The 12196-nt window shown below is 47.5% G+C and overlaps 1 protein-coding gene across 1 annotated transcript in view; it reads right to left on the bottom strand.

The window, feature by feature from the left end:
* The window catches only part of memo1 (mediator of cell motility 1), a 33828-nt gene extending 24319 nt beyond the window's left edge, over nt 1–9509 (bottom strand). The window contains exons 1-3 of the mRNA XM_067989568.1: nt 9482–9509; nt 5296–5377; nt 1947–2015 (exon numbers count right to left, since the gene is read on the bottom strand). Coding sequence (XP_067845669.1) covers nt 1947–2015; nt 5296–5377; nt 9482–9509 — 179 coding nt within the window. The remainder of the gene's footprint in view (nt 1–1946; nt 2016–5295; nt 5378–9481) is intronic.
* Nucleotides 9510–12196: the final 2687 nt, after the last annotated feature.

Here is a 12196-nt window from a genome sequence, read left to right as displayed (position 1 = left end):
CAGCGATGCCTGCACCTTGAGAATTAATTTAAAAAACTCTCCCCAATCCATTTATACTTTTCCACGTGCTCACTTTCCTCTGTCCATAATAATGGACTCTTGCAATTTTCCCACTATTGACATTGAAGTCACTGGCCTGTAGTTACTGGGATCCCTTCCCCCTTCTTGAATAAGGTATGTTACCTTCCAATCCGTCAGTACAATCTCTGAATCCAGAGAGCTTTGATAGATTTGAACTAAAGCTTCCCCAACATCCCTCCCTACTTTTATTTTGAGTGGAAACATTCTGGGCCTGGAGAGTAGTCCAGCTTCAATTGCATTAGTTATCCATTGCAAAACAAAAATCATACTTTTCCTTTGATTTTCTTTCCTGAACTAATCTCCAGTCTTTCCTGCAGCTCTAGCATCGTATCCTCCTTCTCCAATGTGAAGACAAAATATTAATTTGCGGTCCTATCACATCTTTATCCTCTAAAGCAGTTATTAATGGCTGCTGTTTTACCGCTTTATTTCCCCCTTGACGTCTGTAAAAAAAAACCTTTGTTATTTCCGCTTCATACTATCTGCAGCTACCCACATGTTCTGTCTTTGCCCCCAGTATTTATTTGGGTCGTCTTTTGTTGCTTTCTATATTCCTCCTAGCCCTCCTCCTCTTAGCACTATCCTTTGCCCTTACACAAGCCTTCTCCTTCTGTTCCATACTCGTCCCAGCCCTTCTCACAGACAATGGCAGAACTGCCCTCAAAAAGTACCTCTGAAGCCTTCCTATACTTGTTGGTAATCCACTGATATCCTCCTTGGATAGATCATTGATTCAGAGAATGATATAGCACATCATGCCTGTGTCGGCTCTTTGAAAGAGCTATCCAATTAGTCCCACTCCCCTGCCTTTACCCCATAGCCCCACAAATTTTTCCAATTCCCTTTTGAAAGGGATTATTTAATCTGCTTCCACCACCTTTTCGGGCAGTGCATTCCAGATCATCACAATTCGCTGCGTAAAAAAAAATCTCATCACGTCTCTGGTTCTTTTGCCAATTACCTTAAATCTGTGTCCTCTGGTTACCAACCCTTAATCTCCCCTTAATCTTCTCTGCTCTGAGAACAACCCCAGCTTCTCTAGTCTCTCCACATAACTGAAGTCCCGTATCCCTGGTACCATTGTAGCAAATCTCCTCTACGCCCTCTCTAAGACCTTGATATCCTTCCTAAAGTGTGGTGCCCAGAATCGGACACAATACTTCAGCTGGGGCCTAACCAGTATTTTGTAAAAGTTTAGCATAAAGTCCTTGCTCTTGTACTCTATGCCTGTTTATGAAGCCATGGATCCCATATGCTTTTTTAAACAGCCTTCTCAATTTGTCCTGCCACCTTCACAGATTTGTGTACATATACCTCCAGGTCTCTCTATGCCTGCAACCCTTTAAAATTGTACCATTTAGTTTATATTGCTTCTCATTCTTCCTACCAAAATGCATCATTCCACACTTGTGTGGGTTAAATTTCATCTGCCATGTGTCTGCCCATTTCACCAGTCTGTTTATGTCCTCCTGAAGTCTGTTACTATTGTCCTCACTGTTTACTACATTTCCGAGTTTCGTGTCATCTGCAAACTTTGAAATTATGCCCTGTATACCCACGTCCAGGTCATTAATATATATCAAAAAGAGCCATGGTGCTATGACCCCTGGGATACACTCCAGTGAGAAAAACAACCGTTCACCACTACTCTCTGCCCCTTAGCCAATTTTGTATCCATGCTGCCACTGCCGCATTAATTCCATGGGCTTCAATTTTGTTAACAAGTCTATTGTGTGATAAGGTTCCATTGATTTAACCATTCCTCCCACACAATTCTGGTCAGTTCCTCCTTCATCCCTTCAGAATTAGTCTTGTTTAAGACAGCGTTTGCCAGAAGAGAAGCCCCAATATTGAGATTCACTTACGTGATGGATGGGTCCACTTGTTTATAAGCATGAGCAGCACAAGATCCACAGTACGTGTATCCTGCATGACTGTAAAGGCAAGAGCAGAAGAGGTTTGCATGAGCGCCAACATCCCACACCAAACTTACACAGAACTAATCAAAACATCCACAAGCAGCACAAAGTCCTGTACCAGAGTGTGGTAGGACATGGCTTTAAGCCAGCAATCCTTTGCAGGGCATGGTTCCAACCTCAGCCGAGCAAGTGGAAACCAAGCACTTCCCAGCACGGAAGGAAGGAGAATCAGTAGGAAGGTCATTGGGGGATGTTCTTGTGCACCTTTCTAGCAGCAGTCACAGAGTTGCATTGACAGAGGTCAGATCAGGTCAGCAGCTGACTGTTTTGGGCAGAGAGAAAAGGATAGGCAAGAAATGCAAATATAACAGAGGCTTTTAAAACTATGACAGGTTTTGATAGCGTCAATAAGGCAAGACTATTTTCTCAGGGTAGGGATTCAATAAGGAGGGGTCATCTATTTAAAATTGTTACCAAGAGAGCGAGGAGAAAGGTTAAGAGAAATTTCTTTCTGCAGAGAGCTGATGGAGGATCGAATGTTTTGTGGTTGAGTCCGAGACCATTGCGTCTTTTACAATACAACTGGATAAATAATTGATGCAAAACAGCTTACAGGTGATGGGCAGTCCACAGGGCAGTGGGATTAACTTTGGATTAGTCTAGCCAAGAGCAGGCACAGACATAATGGGCTGGATGGCCTCCATCTGTGCTCTAAAGCTGATGACGTATCAGAACATCAAAATCCATTAGTAAGTTTTATCCACCAATGAGGCAACAGCACCAAGAACAGCCCTTTCCAAACCTCCAGCTCCACAAAATCCAAACACAACAAACCGGTGAATAAATATGCGCATACGGATATGGCTGCATGGGCTTCAAGAGCTAGATCTTGGGGTCTGAAAACGGGCACCCCTGCATTTTATCACTATAGCTGACGTGACCTGTGTTGGGTTTCGTGCCTTTTAGTGAGGAGAAACTTTTTTTTTGTATTTTTTTTAAAATTATGATAAACCATACAAAGGACAAATGCCTGGGGCAGAATTAAAACGATAATTGTGCAGCTTTGCAGGTCTTCACACGATATCCGTGCTTCAACTTTGCAGTTTACGATACCAGAACTGCAAGACTGTTGATCGGGAGAGGAGTAATTTCTCTCAGTCTCACCAAGCCTACTTTCAATAATAATTGAGGGACTGAAAAAGTAAAGAGAAGCAAATAGGTTTGAAACCTAAAAAGCAACTGCAGTTCCAGGAGATTCCTCTCCACTCCCTTCCTCCTGCCCCTGGCCTGAACATATGAGCAGATATTCTGTTTTTGATTTTTTAAAAATTCATTCGCAGGATGTGGGCACTGCAGGCAAAGCCAGCATTTATTGCCCATCCCTAGTTGCCCTTGAGAGGATGGTGGTGGGCCTCCTTGAACTGCTGCAGTCCATGTGGTGAAGGTGCTCCCACAGTGCTGTTAGGTAAGGAGTGCCAGGATTTTGACCCAGCAACGATGAAGGAATGGCGATATATGTGCAAGTCAGGATGGTGCGTGACCTGGAGCGGAACTTGGAGATGATAGTGTTCTCATGCATCTCCTGTCCTTGTCCTTCTATGTGGTGTAGATCACGGTGGTGTTGGTTGAGGGAGGAATGTTGGCCAGGACACCGGAAGAACTCCCTGTTTTTTCCTGAATAGTGCCATGGGACCTTTGACACCCACGTGAACAGATAGACTGAGCCTCGTCTGAAAGACGGACCCTCCAACAATGCAGAACGCCCTTAGCGTGACCCTCTGCTTCAGGTGAAATTATTGCAGTGAACATTCCCAGATACAAAACCCATTACAATACAAACAGTTTGTTTCACCTCTGTTTACAGGCACCAGCACACCCTTACTACAGCACTTTGTTTAAACCCTTCTGAAGACAGAATTATGATAATAACAAATGAACCGGTTATAATTTTGTGAGCAACTTATAAATATCTTGAACTGATCAGAACTGTTCCTATATTCGCCAAAAAGTCGACTGGAGAATGTTTGCATTGTCTTTTCATACAAGAGGCTCGTGTTCAAATAAAAGCCAAAGATGTGTAATGGTGGCTACTTGTAACAGGGCACTCACCTGACTGGTAACTGAGAACTGAAACAGTTAAACAGGTGGTCCAAAGTCACATCAAACGAACGAAAGAACAAACTTGCATTTACATAACAACTTTCTCAAAGCACTTCACAGCCAATGAAGTACTTCGTAAGTGTAGTCATTGTCGTAATGTAGGGAAACACGGCAACCAACTTGCACATAGTAAGATCCCACTAACAGCAATGAGATACAGATAATCTGTTTCAGTGATGTTGGTTGAGGGATAAATATTGGCCAGGACACTGGGTGAACTCCCTGTAGTGCCATAGGATCTTTTACATCCACCTGAGTGGGCAGACGGGGCCTTGGTCTAACATCTCATCTAAAAGACGGCACCTCCGACAGTGCAGCACTCCCTCAGCACTGTATTAAGAGTGTCAACCTGGATTATGGGTTCAAGTCTCTGGAGCGTGGCTTGAACCCACGAACTTCTGACTCAGAGGCAAGAGTGCTACCCATAGAGCCAAGACTGACATTTACTTCCTCCAAGACATCACCACAACTGACAAAATAAGTCTTGCTTATAAACAAAACTTTGATGAAATGAAAGTGACGGTTTATATTTCAAACACCTTGGCATCCAGTTTGAACAAAGCAGTAATTCTGTGAAGGTAAAAATATGCACAAGTGCAACTATCAGTTTAGCTCAGAGGTAGGACGCTCATCCCTTGAGTCAGAAGATCATGGTTCAAGCCCCACTCTAGAGACACGAGCACATAATACAGGCTGACAGTGCAATACTGAGGGAATGCTGCACTGTAGGAGGTGCCGTCTTTCGGATGAGTCATTAAACCGAGGCCCCATCTGCCCTCTCAGGTAGATGTAAAAGTTCCCATGGCACTATTCAAAGAGGGGCAAGGAGTTCGCCTGGTGTCCTGGCCAAATCTCCTCCCTTAACTACCACCACAAAAAAAATGGTCATTTAACTCATGCTGTTTGTGGGATCTTGTTGTACGTTTATCCACACTTCAAATTGACTGGAGGTGAAGCATGTTGGGACACCCTGGGGATGTGTAAAGGTACCGCATAAATGAAGGTTCTTTCTTTTCCTTTCTTTATACCTGAGGCAAACAGGACCCACACACATGGTTGAAATGGATGCAGGAGTGAGTTTACTGTTAAAGCAGTCACTTTAGAAACTCTTGACAGGTTTCACGGATGAACTTACGGTGCAATGATGGCTCTAGCCGGTCTCCCAGTCGGTTGTGCTTGGGCAAGCCAGCTTTCTAATTGTGCGTTCAGTTGTGCTCCTGCAAATAGAGAGACAAAAGATTATTCCCAGTGGACTTTAAAAATTCATCTCTTTCACAAGTTCTAACTGCACATTTCAAGTGGAATCTACCAAGATTCTTCACCCCTCTCCTATCTCTGTAAGCTCCTTTAGCCCTACAACCCTCCACCGCTCCCCAAGAACACTGTTCCTCCCACTCTTGTGCATCCCCCACTCCCTTCGCCCCATCGGCGAGCATGCCTTCAGCTGCCTGGGCCCCACGCTCTGGAACTCCCTCCCTAAACCTCTCCTCCTTAAAACCCACCTCTGTGACCAAGCTTTTGATCGCCTTTCCTAAAATCTCTCTCTTCGACTTCCATTTTTGTCTAGTGCAACAACAACAGTTGGCATTTATATAGCCTCCAATGGTGAAGCCATGAAAATCAGGGATGCCCAAGAGGTCAGAATTGGAGGAGTGCAGAAATCTTGGAGGGTTATAGGGCTGGAGGAAGTTAGGGAGGGGTGAGGCCATGGAGGGATTTGAAAACAAGGATGAGAATTTTAAAAATAGAGGCATTGCTGGACCGGGAGCCAATGTAGGTCAGCGAGCACAGGGGTGACGGGTGAACGAGACTTGGTGTGCGTTAGGATACAGGCAGCAGAGTTTTGGATTACGCCTCGGGATTTTTCTACCTTAAAAGGCACCATATAAGTGCAAGTTATTGTTGTTAAATCACAGGTGCTATTATTTGGTGCTGGAATCTCCAACACTGCAATTTTAGCATCAAAAAAGCCCAAGTACAGATACTGTGCCAAGCGATTTCTAACACCAAACAACACCCACCCACAGTATGATTCGGTGAAAAAAATATAAGGTCATTATCATCTCTGTCACTTAAGCTGGCACACAGACAGAGCAGAGCAGGAAGGGATTAGGATACTGAGTTTCCTAACATGTATAAATAAATGTAAACATGCTCAAGAGGATCAAGGCGCATTTAAAAGCATATTCATTAAGACAGGTTCTTTCAAAAGTTAAAATTTCCCAAAGGTTTACAAAAGAATGACAAGATTAGGGAATTGCACAGCATACATGCCTTTGTACAAGTATAACTTTAACGCCATTTTAAAAGGGCTGTATTCCTAATGTTCAAAAACATCAAGGCTCTCATGTTCCTGTTGAGAATACTTTTAAAATGTTATTTTATATTTTTCACATCACAGTAGCCGTTTCACTGGTTTTCTCTCAACTAAGCACAAATTGCAGGTGGCTTCCGTGATGCTGTTAAACACAGGTCGGGACACATGGCAGCAAATATCAGCATAACGGCCAAAGAGATAGCAATGCCGTTATAGACTGCCGCACCTCAGAAACATCACAAAGGTAAGTACAGGTGTGGAGGGCCATGTCTTCCATAGAAACCAAAAGTTCCCCTCCCCTACTCCATCACAACGCCTCTTTCCCCCCACCTCAAAGACCTGTCCAGCTATGGATCACTCTTTGAGAGAGACATGCTTCTTGACATCAGTCCTGAACTCCTCCATTACCAGTTTGCACCCATGTCCCTTGTCCTGCAAATCACGGTTTAACTTAGGAACACGTGAAACAGGAGACCCTTCAGCCTCTCGAGCCTGTTCCGCCATTCAATTAGATCAGCATCTACGGTTCCATATCCTTTAATACCCTTACCCATCAAAAATCTATCGATCTCAGTCTTGACATTTTTAATTGGCATAGCTTCAACAGCTTTTTGGGGAAAGAGTGTTCCAGATTTCCACTGCCCTTGAACTTGAAACAGCGCTCAGGATTAACCTTTTCAATTCCAATTAATGTCTCGGATACTCCGTCAGATCATTTGCCTCCTTTCAAGGCGAAAAGAGTGGGCAACTTGGCTGCCAGTGCTATAATGGTCGGGTCATAAGTAGAGACCATCTGTTCAGGAAGGAGGCTCAATATTTCACTTGTATGATGTTGAATCACTTTTTTTTTAAATTAAAAGATCGTTCATGTGAGTAATTATTTCACAAGAGGGGAGCCACTGAATGGCCAACAGTTACGGCTAGATTGCTGCCGTGTAACATTGCTCAGCTTTATGTAACCTTAGATCTGTAATGTTCAGTAGATCATAGGGTCACTTTTATGGTGCAACACAACTTCCTTTCTCTGTTCTTCAAACAAGGGTTGTACAAATTTGTGTCTTGGTGGGTTGCATAGACCATTAGCCTCTCAGGGGAAGGGTTAGGAACGACATATAAAGTTTACCCCGAGTGCTAATTAATTCCCATACATCTCAAGTTTCTAACACTAACAGGTCTTGGTGTTCTGATTCAGGACTTATCCATCAAATGAGGCAACAGCGCTAAGAACAGCCCTTTTCCCAACCTCCAGGCACAATAATTCAAACAGGGCATTACAGAAATACAAGCACAAATAGAACTGAGTTGCCTAGGCTTTGACTGCAGGGCTTGGAGGAGCCTCAGTTTGGAAACCCGTGCTTTAAAATAACATTGAGGAGTAACGTCATATAGCAGCTGGTTGGCAGAAGTGAGCAACTTTAAAAAAATTGCCATCTTCCTGTCACAGGATGAGACGATCAGAGGTGCTTTGACAGCCGATAGCAGTAGCAGTAAAACAACTCAGAAAATCCACCGAACAAAAACTGTGAGTGAAGAATCGCATGAGTTTGAATCCCTCCCTCCGTGCTCCAGCGAGTTCTTACAATTACACCAGAGTGGTGAAGAGAAAAATCACTCAGCAGTATTGCAATAAACATACCCACAGGGCACCAAACCCGCTGAACAGCTCCAAACCTGCAACTTTCCTGCTAGATGAAATGGCAGGGATTTTCAGCAAGAGTTAGCACTCATTACGGGAACTAATTCATCCCCAATTTTTTGCAATTAGAAGAATCTTTGAGCCTGCATTACTACCAAGCCAAAGATAGCATCCTTTACTGGACAGAGGTATTGTGTAGACCCACATCACGCGGTAACATCTGGCTTTACTTTCCATGAATTGTTAAACATTGCCAATGCGGCATTTACCACTGACCCACAGCCTCACCAGGAACCTGTCAATGCTGCACTGAGCACTTCAGTAAAAACAGAATTAAGAGAATCGAGTTACCTCACCTGACCCGAGCCACAAGTTTCAGGAAATAAAGCTACACACTACGGCTGGCTCTGAAAATACAATTTGGACACCCTGTGGAATTTTACAGCACAGAACATACTCCCCAATATTTTTCTTTCAGCACTGATTCTGCAAACATTTAACAATTCATCAAGCAAAAGCAGTGGGAAATGTCGAGTTCATGTTTAATTCTTTCAAGTCTGAAGAGTGACCACCATCCAGATACCAGGCTGTCGCTCAGCACCCAGATAATTCTCTCCCTTCCTCACACCCCTACCGGTTATAACCCAGCTCCCACTGATCATCTCCGGTCAAACTGATCCCCTCCCTCACCCCCACCATGTTTGTTGTGTTCATTTTGGCGAGGGAGGTTATGCACTAGGGAATAGGATGTCCTCCCATTTCAGGTAGGCAGCCATCTACGTCAAGCACCCTCAGATCAGCAAATGCAAAGTTGGGTACAGAGTAAAGCTCCCTCGACTCTGCCCCAACCTCTCCACCAGTCCCCCACCCCCATCATATCACACACATGCTGTCCTTTGATCCCTTTTGAGCATGTTTATTGCCAAGTTAGCAGGACTTGCACTGTGTGCAACCCACGACAAACTGGGCTGCAAAATTCTCCAAGCTCGTTTCATACTGGGCCCTGACAGGGAAAGGCCATCGTTATATCGGTTTGGGTTGGATTGGCAGGAGTAACGGGCCGGTATACTAACGCAGTGACCCCCTCCTCCTAGAACTATAAGCATCAGATCTCTTCACACCTTCCCTGGCACTATCCTTTCAAACCCCAACCCCATCTCTTCACAGATTCCAATATCCCAGCGCCAGACTGGAGCTCCTTCGTGTCCAATGTACAGTGATGAGGTCACCCATCAAACCTCCAACAACATCCTGTCACCATCTTCCCCATTACCATATCAAATGCGGTCACCCATCTCCATTCTCTTCCCTATCATCCACTGTTATTCTGTTCCCCATCAGACCGTGTCCTCTTCCAATCTCCCGTACCCCACCGCTCACTCTTCAGAACCCCCATGTTCCATGGTCACATACCCACATATATTCCTCTCCCTTCCCACCATTAAATCCAGTCAAACCCAAAAGCCACCCCAATCTTGACTGACTCCATTAACGCTCATCAGATCCGATCACCACCAAGATAACATCACATGCTCCACCCAACGTCAGCTCTCATCTCCCCCATGTTAGAGGCTGTCAGGCACGAGTCTCCACTTACTCACCTCCTGTCAGGCTCCTGTTATCTTCCTATCAGTCCTACCTCTCCCCTCATCTGACACCCAACCATACCATACCCAGTCACCCCCAATAACCCACTCATGCCCCTATCCAGTCACCCCCAATAACCCAGTCACCCCCAATAACCCACTCATGTCCTTACTGTGTCACCCTCAATAACTCACTCAAGCCTGTCTCCAGTGACCCCGATATCGCGACCCAGTCACCCCCTCATACCCCTACCCAGTCACCCCCCAATGACCCCCTCATACCCCTACCCAGTCACCCCCAATAACCCCCTCATACCGCTACCCAGTCACCCCCAATGACCCCCTCATACCCCTACCCAGTCACCCCCAATGACCCCCTCATACCCCTACCCAGTCACCCCCAATGACCCCCTCATACCCCTACCCAGTCACCCCCAATGACCCCCTCATACCCCTACCCAGTCACCCCCAATGACCCCCTCATACCCCTACCCAGTCACCCCCAATGACCCCCTCATACCCCTACCCAGTCACCCCCAATGACCCCCTCATACCCCTACCCAGTCACCCCCAATGACCCCCTCATACCCCTACCCAGTCACCCCCAATGACCCCCTCATACCCCTACCCAGTCACCCCCAATGACCCCCTCATACCCCTACCCAGTCACCCCCAGTGACCCCCTCATACCCCTACCCTGACACTCCGAGTGACCCCCTCATACACTGTCACCCACCCACACCCCCACCCTTGACCCACACATAACCCTAACCTGTCACCCCCAGTAACCCACTGATACCCCTACCCGGTCACCCCAGTAACCCACTCATACCCCTAGTCAGTCACCCCCAATAACCCACTCATGTCCTTACTGTGTCACCCTCAATAACTCACTCAAGCCTGTCTCCAGTGACCCTCTGATACCCCTACCCAGTCACCCCCAGTGACCCCTTCATACCCCTACCCAGTCATCCCCAGTGACCCCCTCATACCCCGACCCAGTCACCCCAATGACCCCCTCATACCCCTACCCAGTCACCCCTAGTGACCCCCTCATACCCCTACCCAGTCACCCCTAGTGACCCCCTCATACCCCTACCCAGTCACCCCTAGTGACCCCCTCATACCCCTACCCAGTCACCCCTAGTGACCCCCTCATACCCCTACCCTGACACTCCCAGTGACCCCCTCATACACTGTCACCCACCCACACCCCCACCCTGTCACCTCCAGTGACCCACACATACCCCTACCCTGACATTCCCAGTGACACCCCCAGTGACCCACTCATACCCCTACCCGGTCACCCCCAGTGACCCACTCATACCCCTACCCAGTCACCCCCAGTAACCCACTCATACCCCTACCCAGTCACCCCCAGTAACACACTCATACCCCTACCCAGTCACCCCCAATAACCCAGTCATGTCCTTTCTGTGTCACCCTCAATAACTCACTCATGCCCGTCCCCAGTGACCCCCTCATACCCCTACCCAGTCATCCCCAATAACCCACTCAAACCCCTACCCTATCACCCCCAGTAGCCCACTCAAATCCTTAACCCTGTCACCCCCAATAAACCACTCATACCCCTATCCAGTCATCCAATCATACCCTTTACCCAGTCACCCCCAGTAACCCACTCATACCCCTACCTAGTCACCCCCAGTGACCCACTCATACCCCTACCCAGTCACCCCCAGTAACACACTCATACCCCTACCCAGTCACCCCCAATAACCCAGTCATGTCCTTTCTGTGTCACCCTCAATAACTCACTCATGCCCGTCCCCAGTGACCCCCTCATACCCCTACCCAGTCATCCCCAATAACCCACTCAAACCCCTACCCTATCACCCCCAGTAACCCACTCAAATCCTTAACCCTGTCACCCCCAATAAACCACTCATACCCCTATCCAGTCATCCAATCATACCCTTTACCCAGTCACCCCCAGTAACCCACTCATACCCCTACCTAGTCACCCCCAGTAACCCACTCATACCCCTACCCAGTCACCCCCAATAACCCAGTCATGTCCTTTCTGTGTCACCCTCAATAACTCACTCATGCCCGTCCCCAGTGACCCCCTCATACCCCGACCCAGTCGCCCCCTCATACCCCGACCCAGTCGCCCCCTCATACCCCGACCCAGTCGCCCCCTCATACCCCGACCCAGTCGCCCCCTCATACCCGACCCAGTCGCCCCCTCATACCCCGACCCAGTCGCCCCCTCATACCCCGACCCAGTCGCCCCCTCATACCCCGACCCAGTCGCCCCTCATACCCCGACCCAGTCGCCCCCTCATACCCCGACCCAGTCGCCCCCTCATACCCCGACCCAGTCGCCCCCTCATACCCCGACCCAGTCGCCCCCTCATACCCCGACCCAGTCGCCCCCTCATACCCCGACCCAGTCGCCCCCTCATACCCCGACCCAGTCGCCCCCTCATACCCGACCCAGTCGCCCCCTCATACCCCGACCCAGTCGCCCCCA

Source organism: Heptranchias perlo, chromosome 8, assembly GCF_035084215.1.
Source record: "Heptranchias perlo isolate sHepPer1 chromosome 8, sHepPer1.hap1, whole genome shotgun sequence".
Taxonomy (NCBI): domain Eukaryota; kingdom Metazoa; phylum Chordata; class Chondrichthyes; order Hexanchiformes; family Hexanchidae; genus Heptranchias; species Heptranchias perlo.
This window is presented reverse-complemented; position numbering and strand designations above follow the sequence as displayed.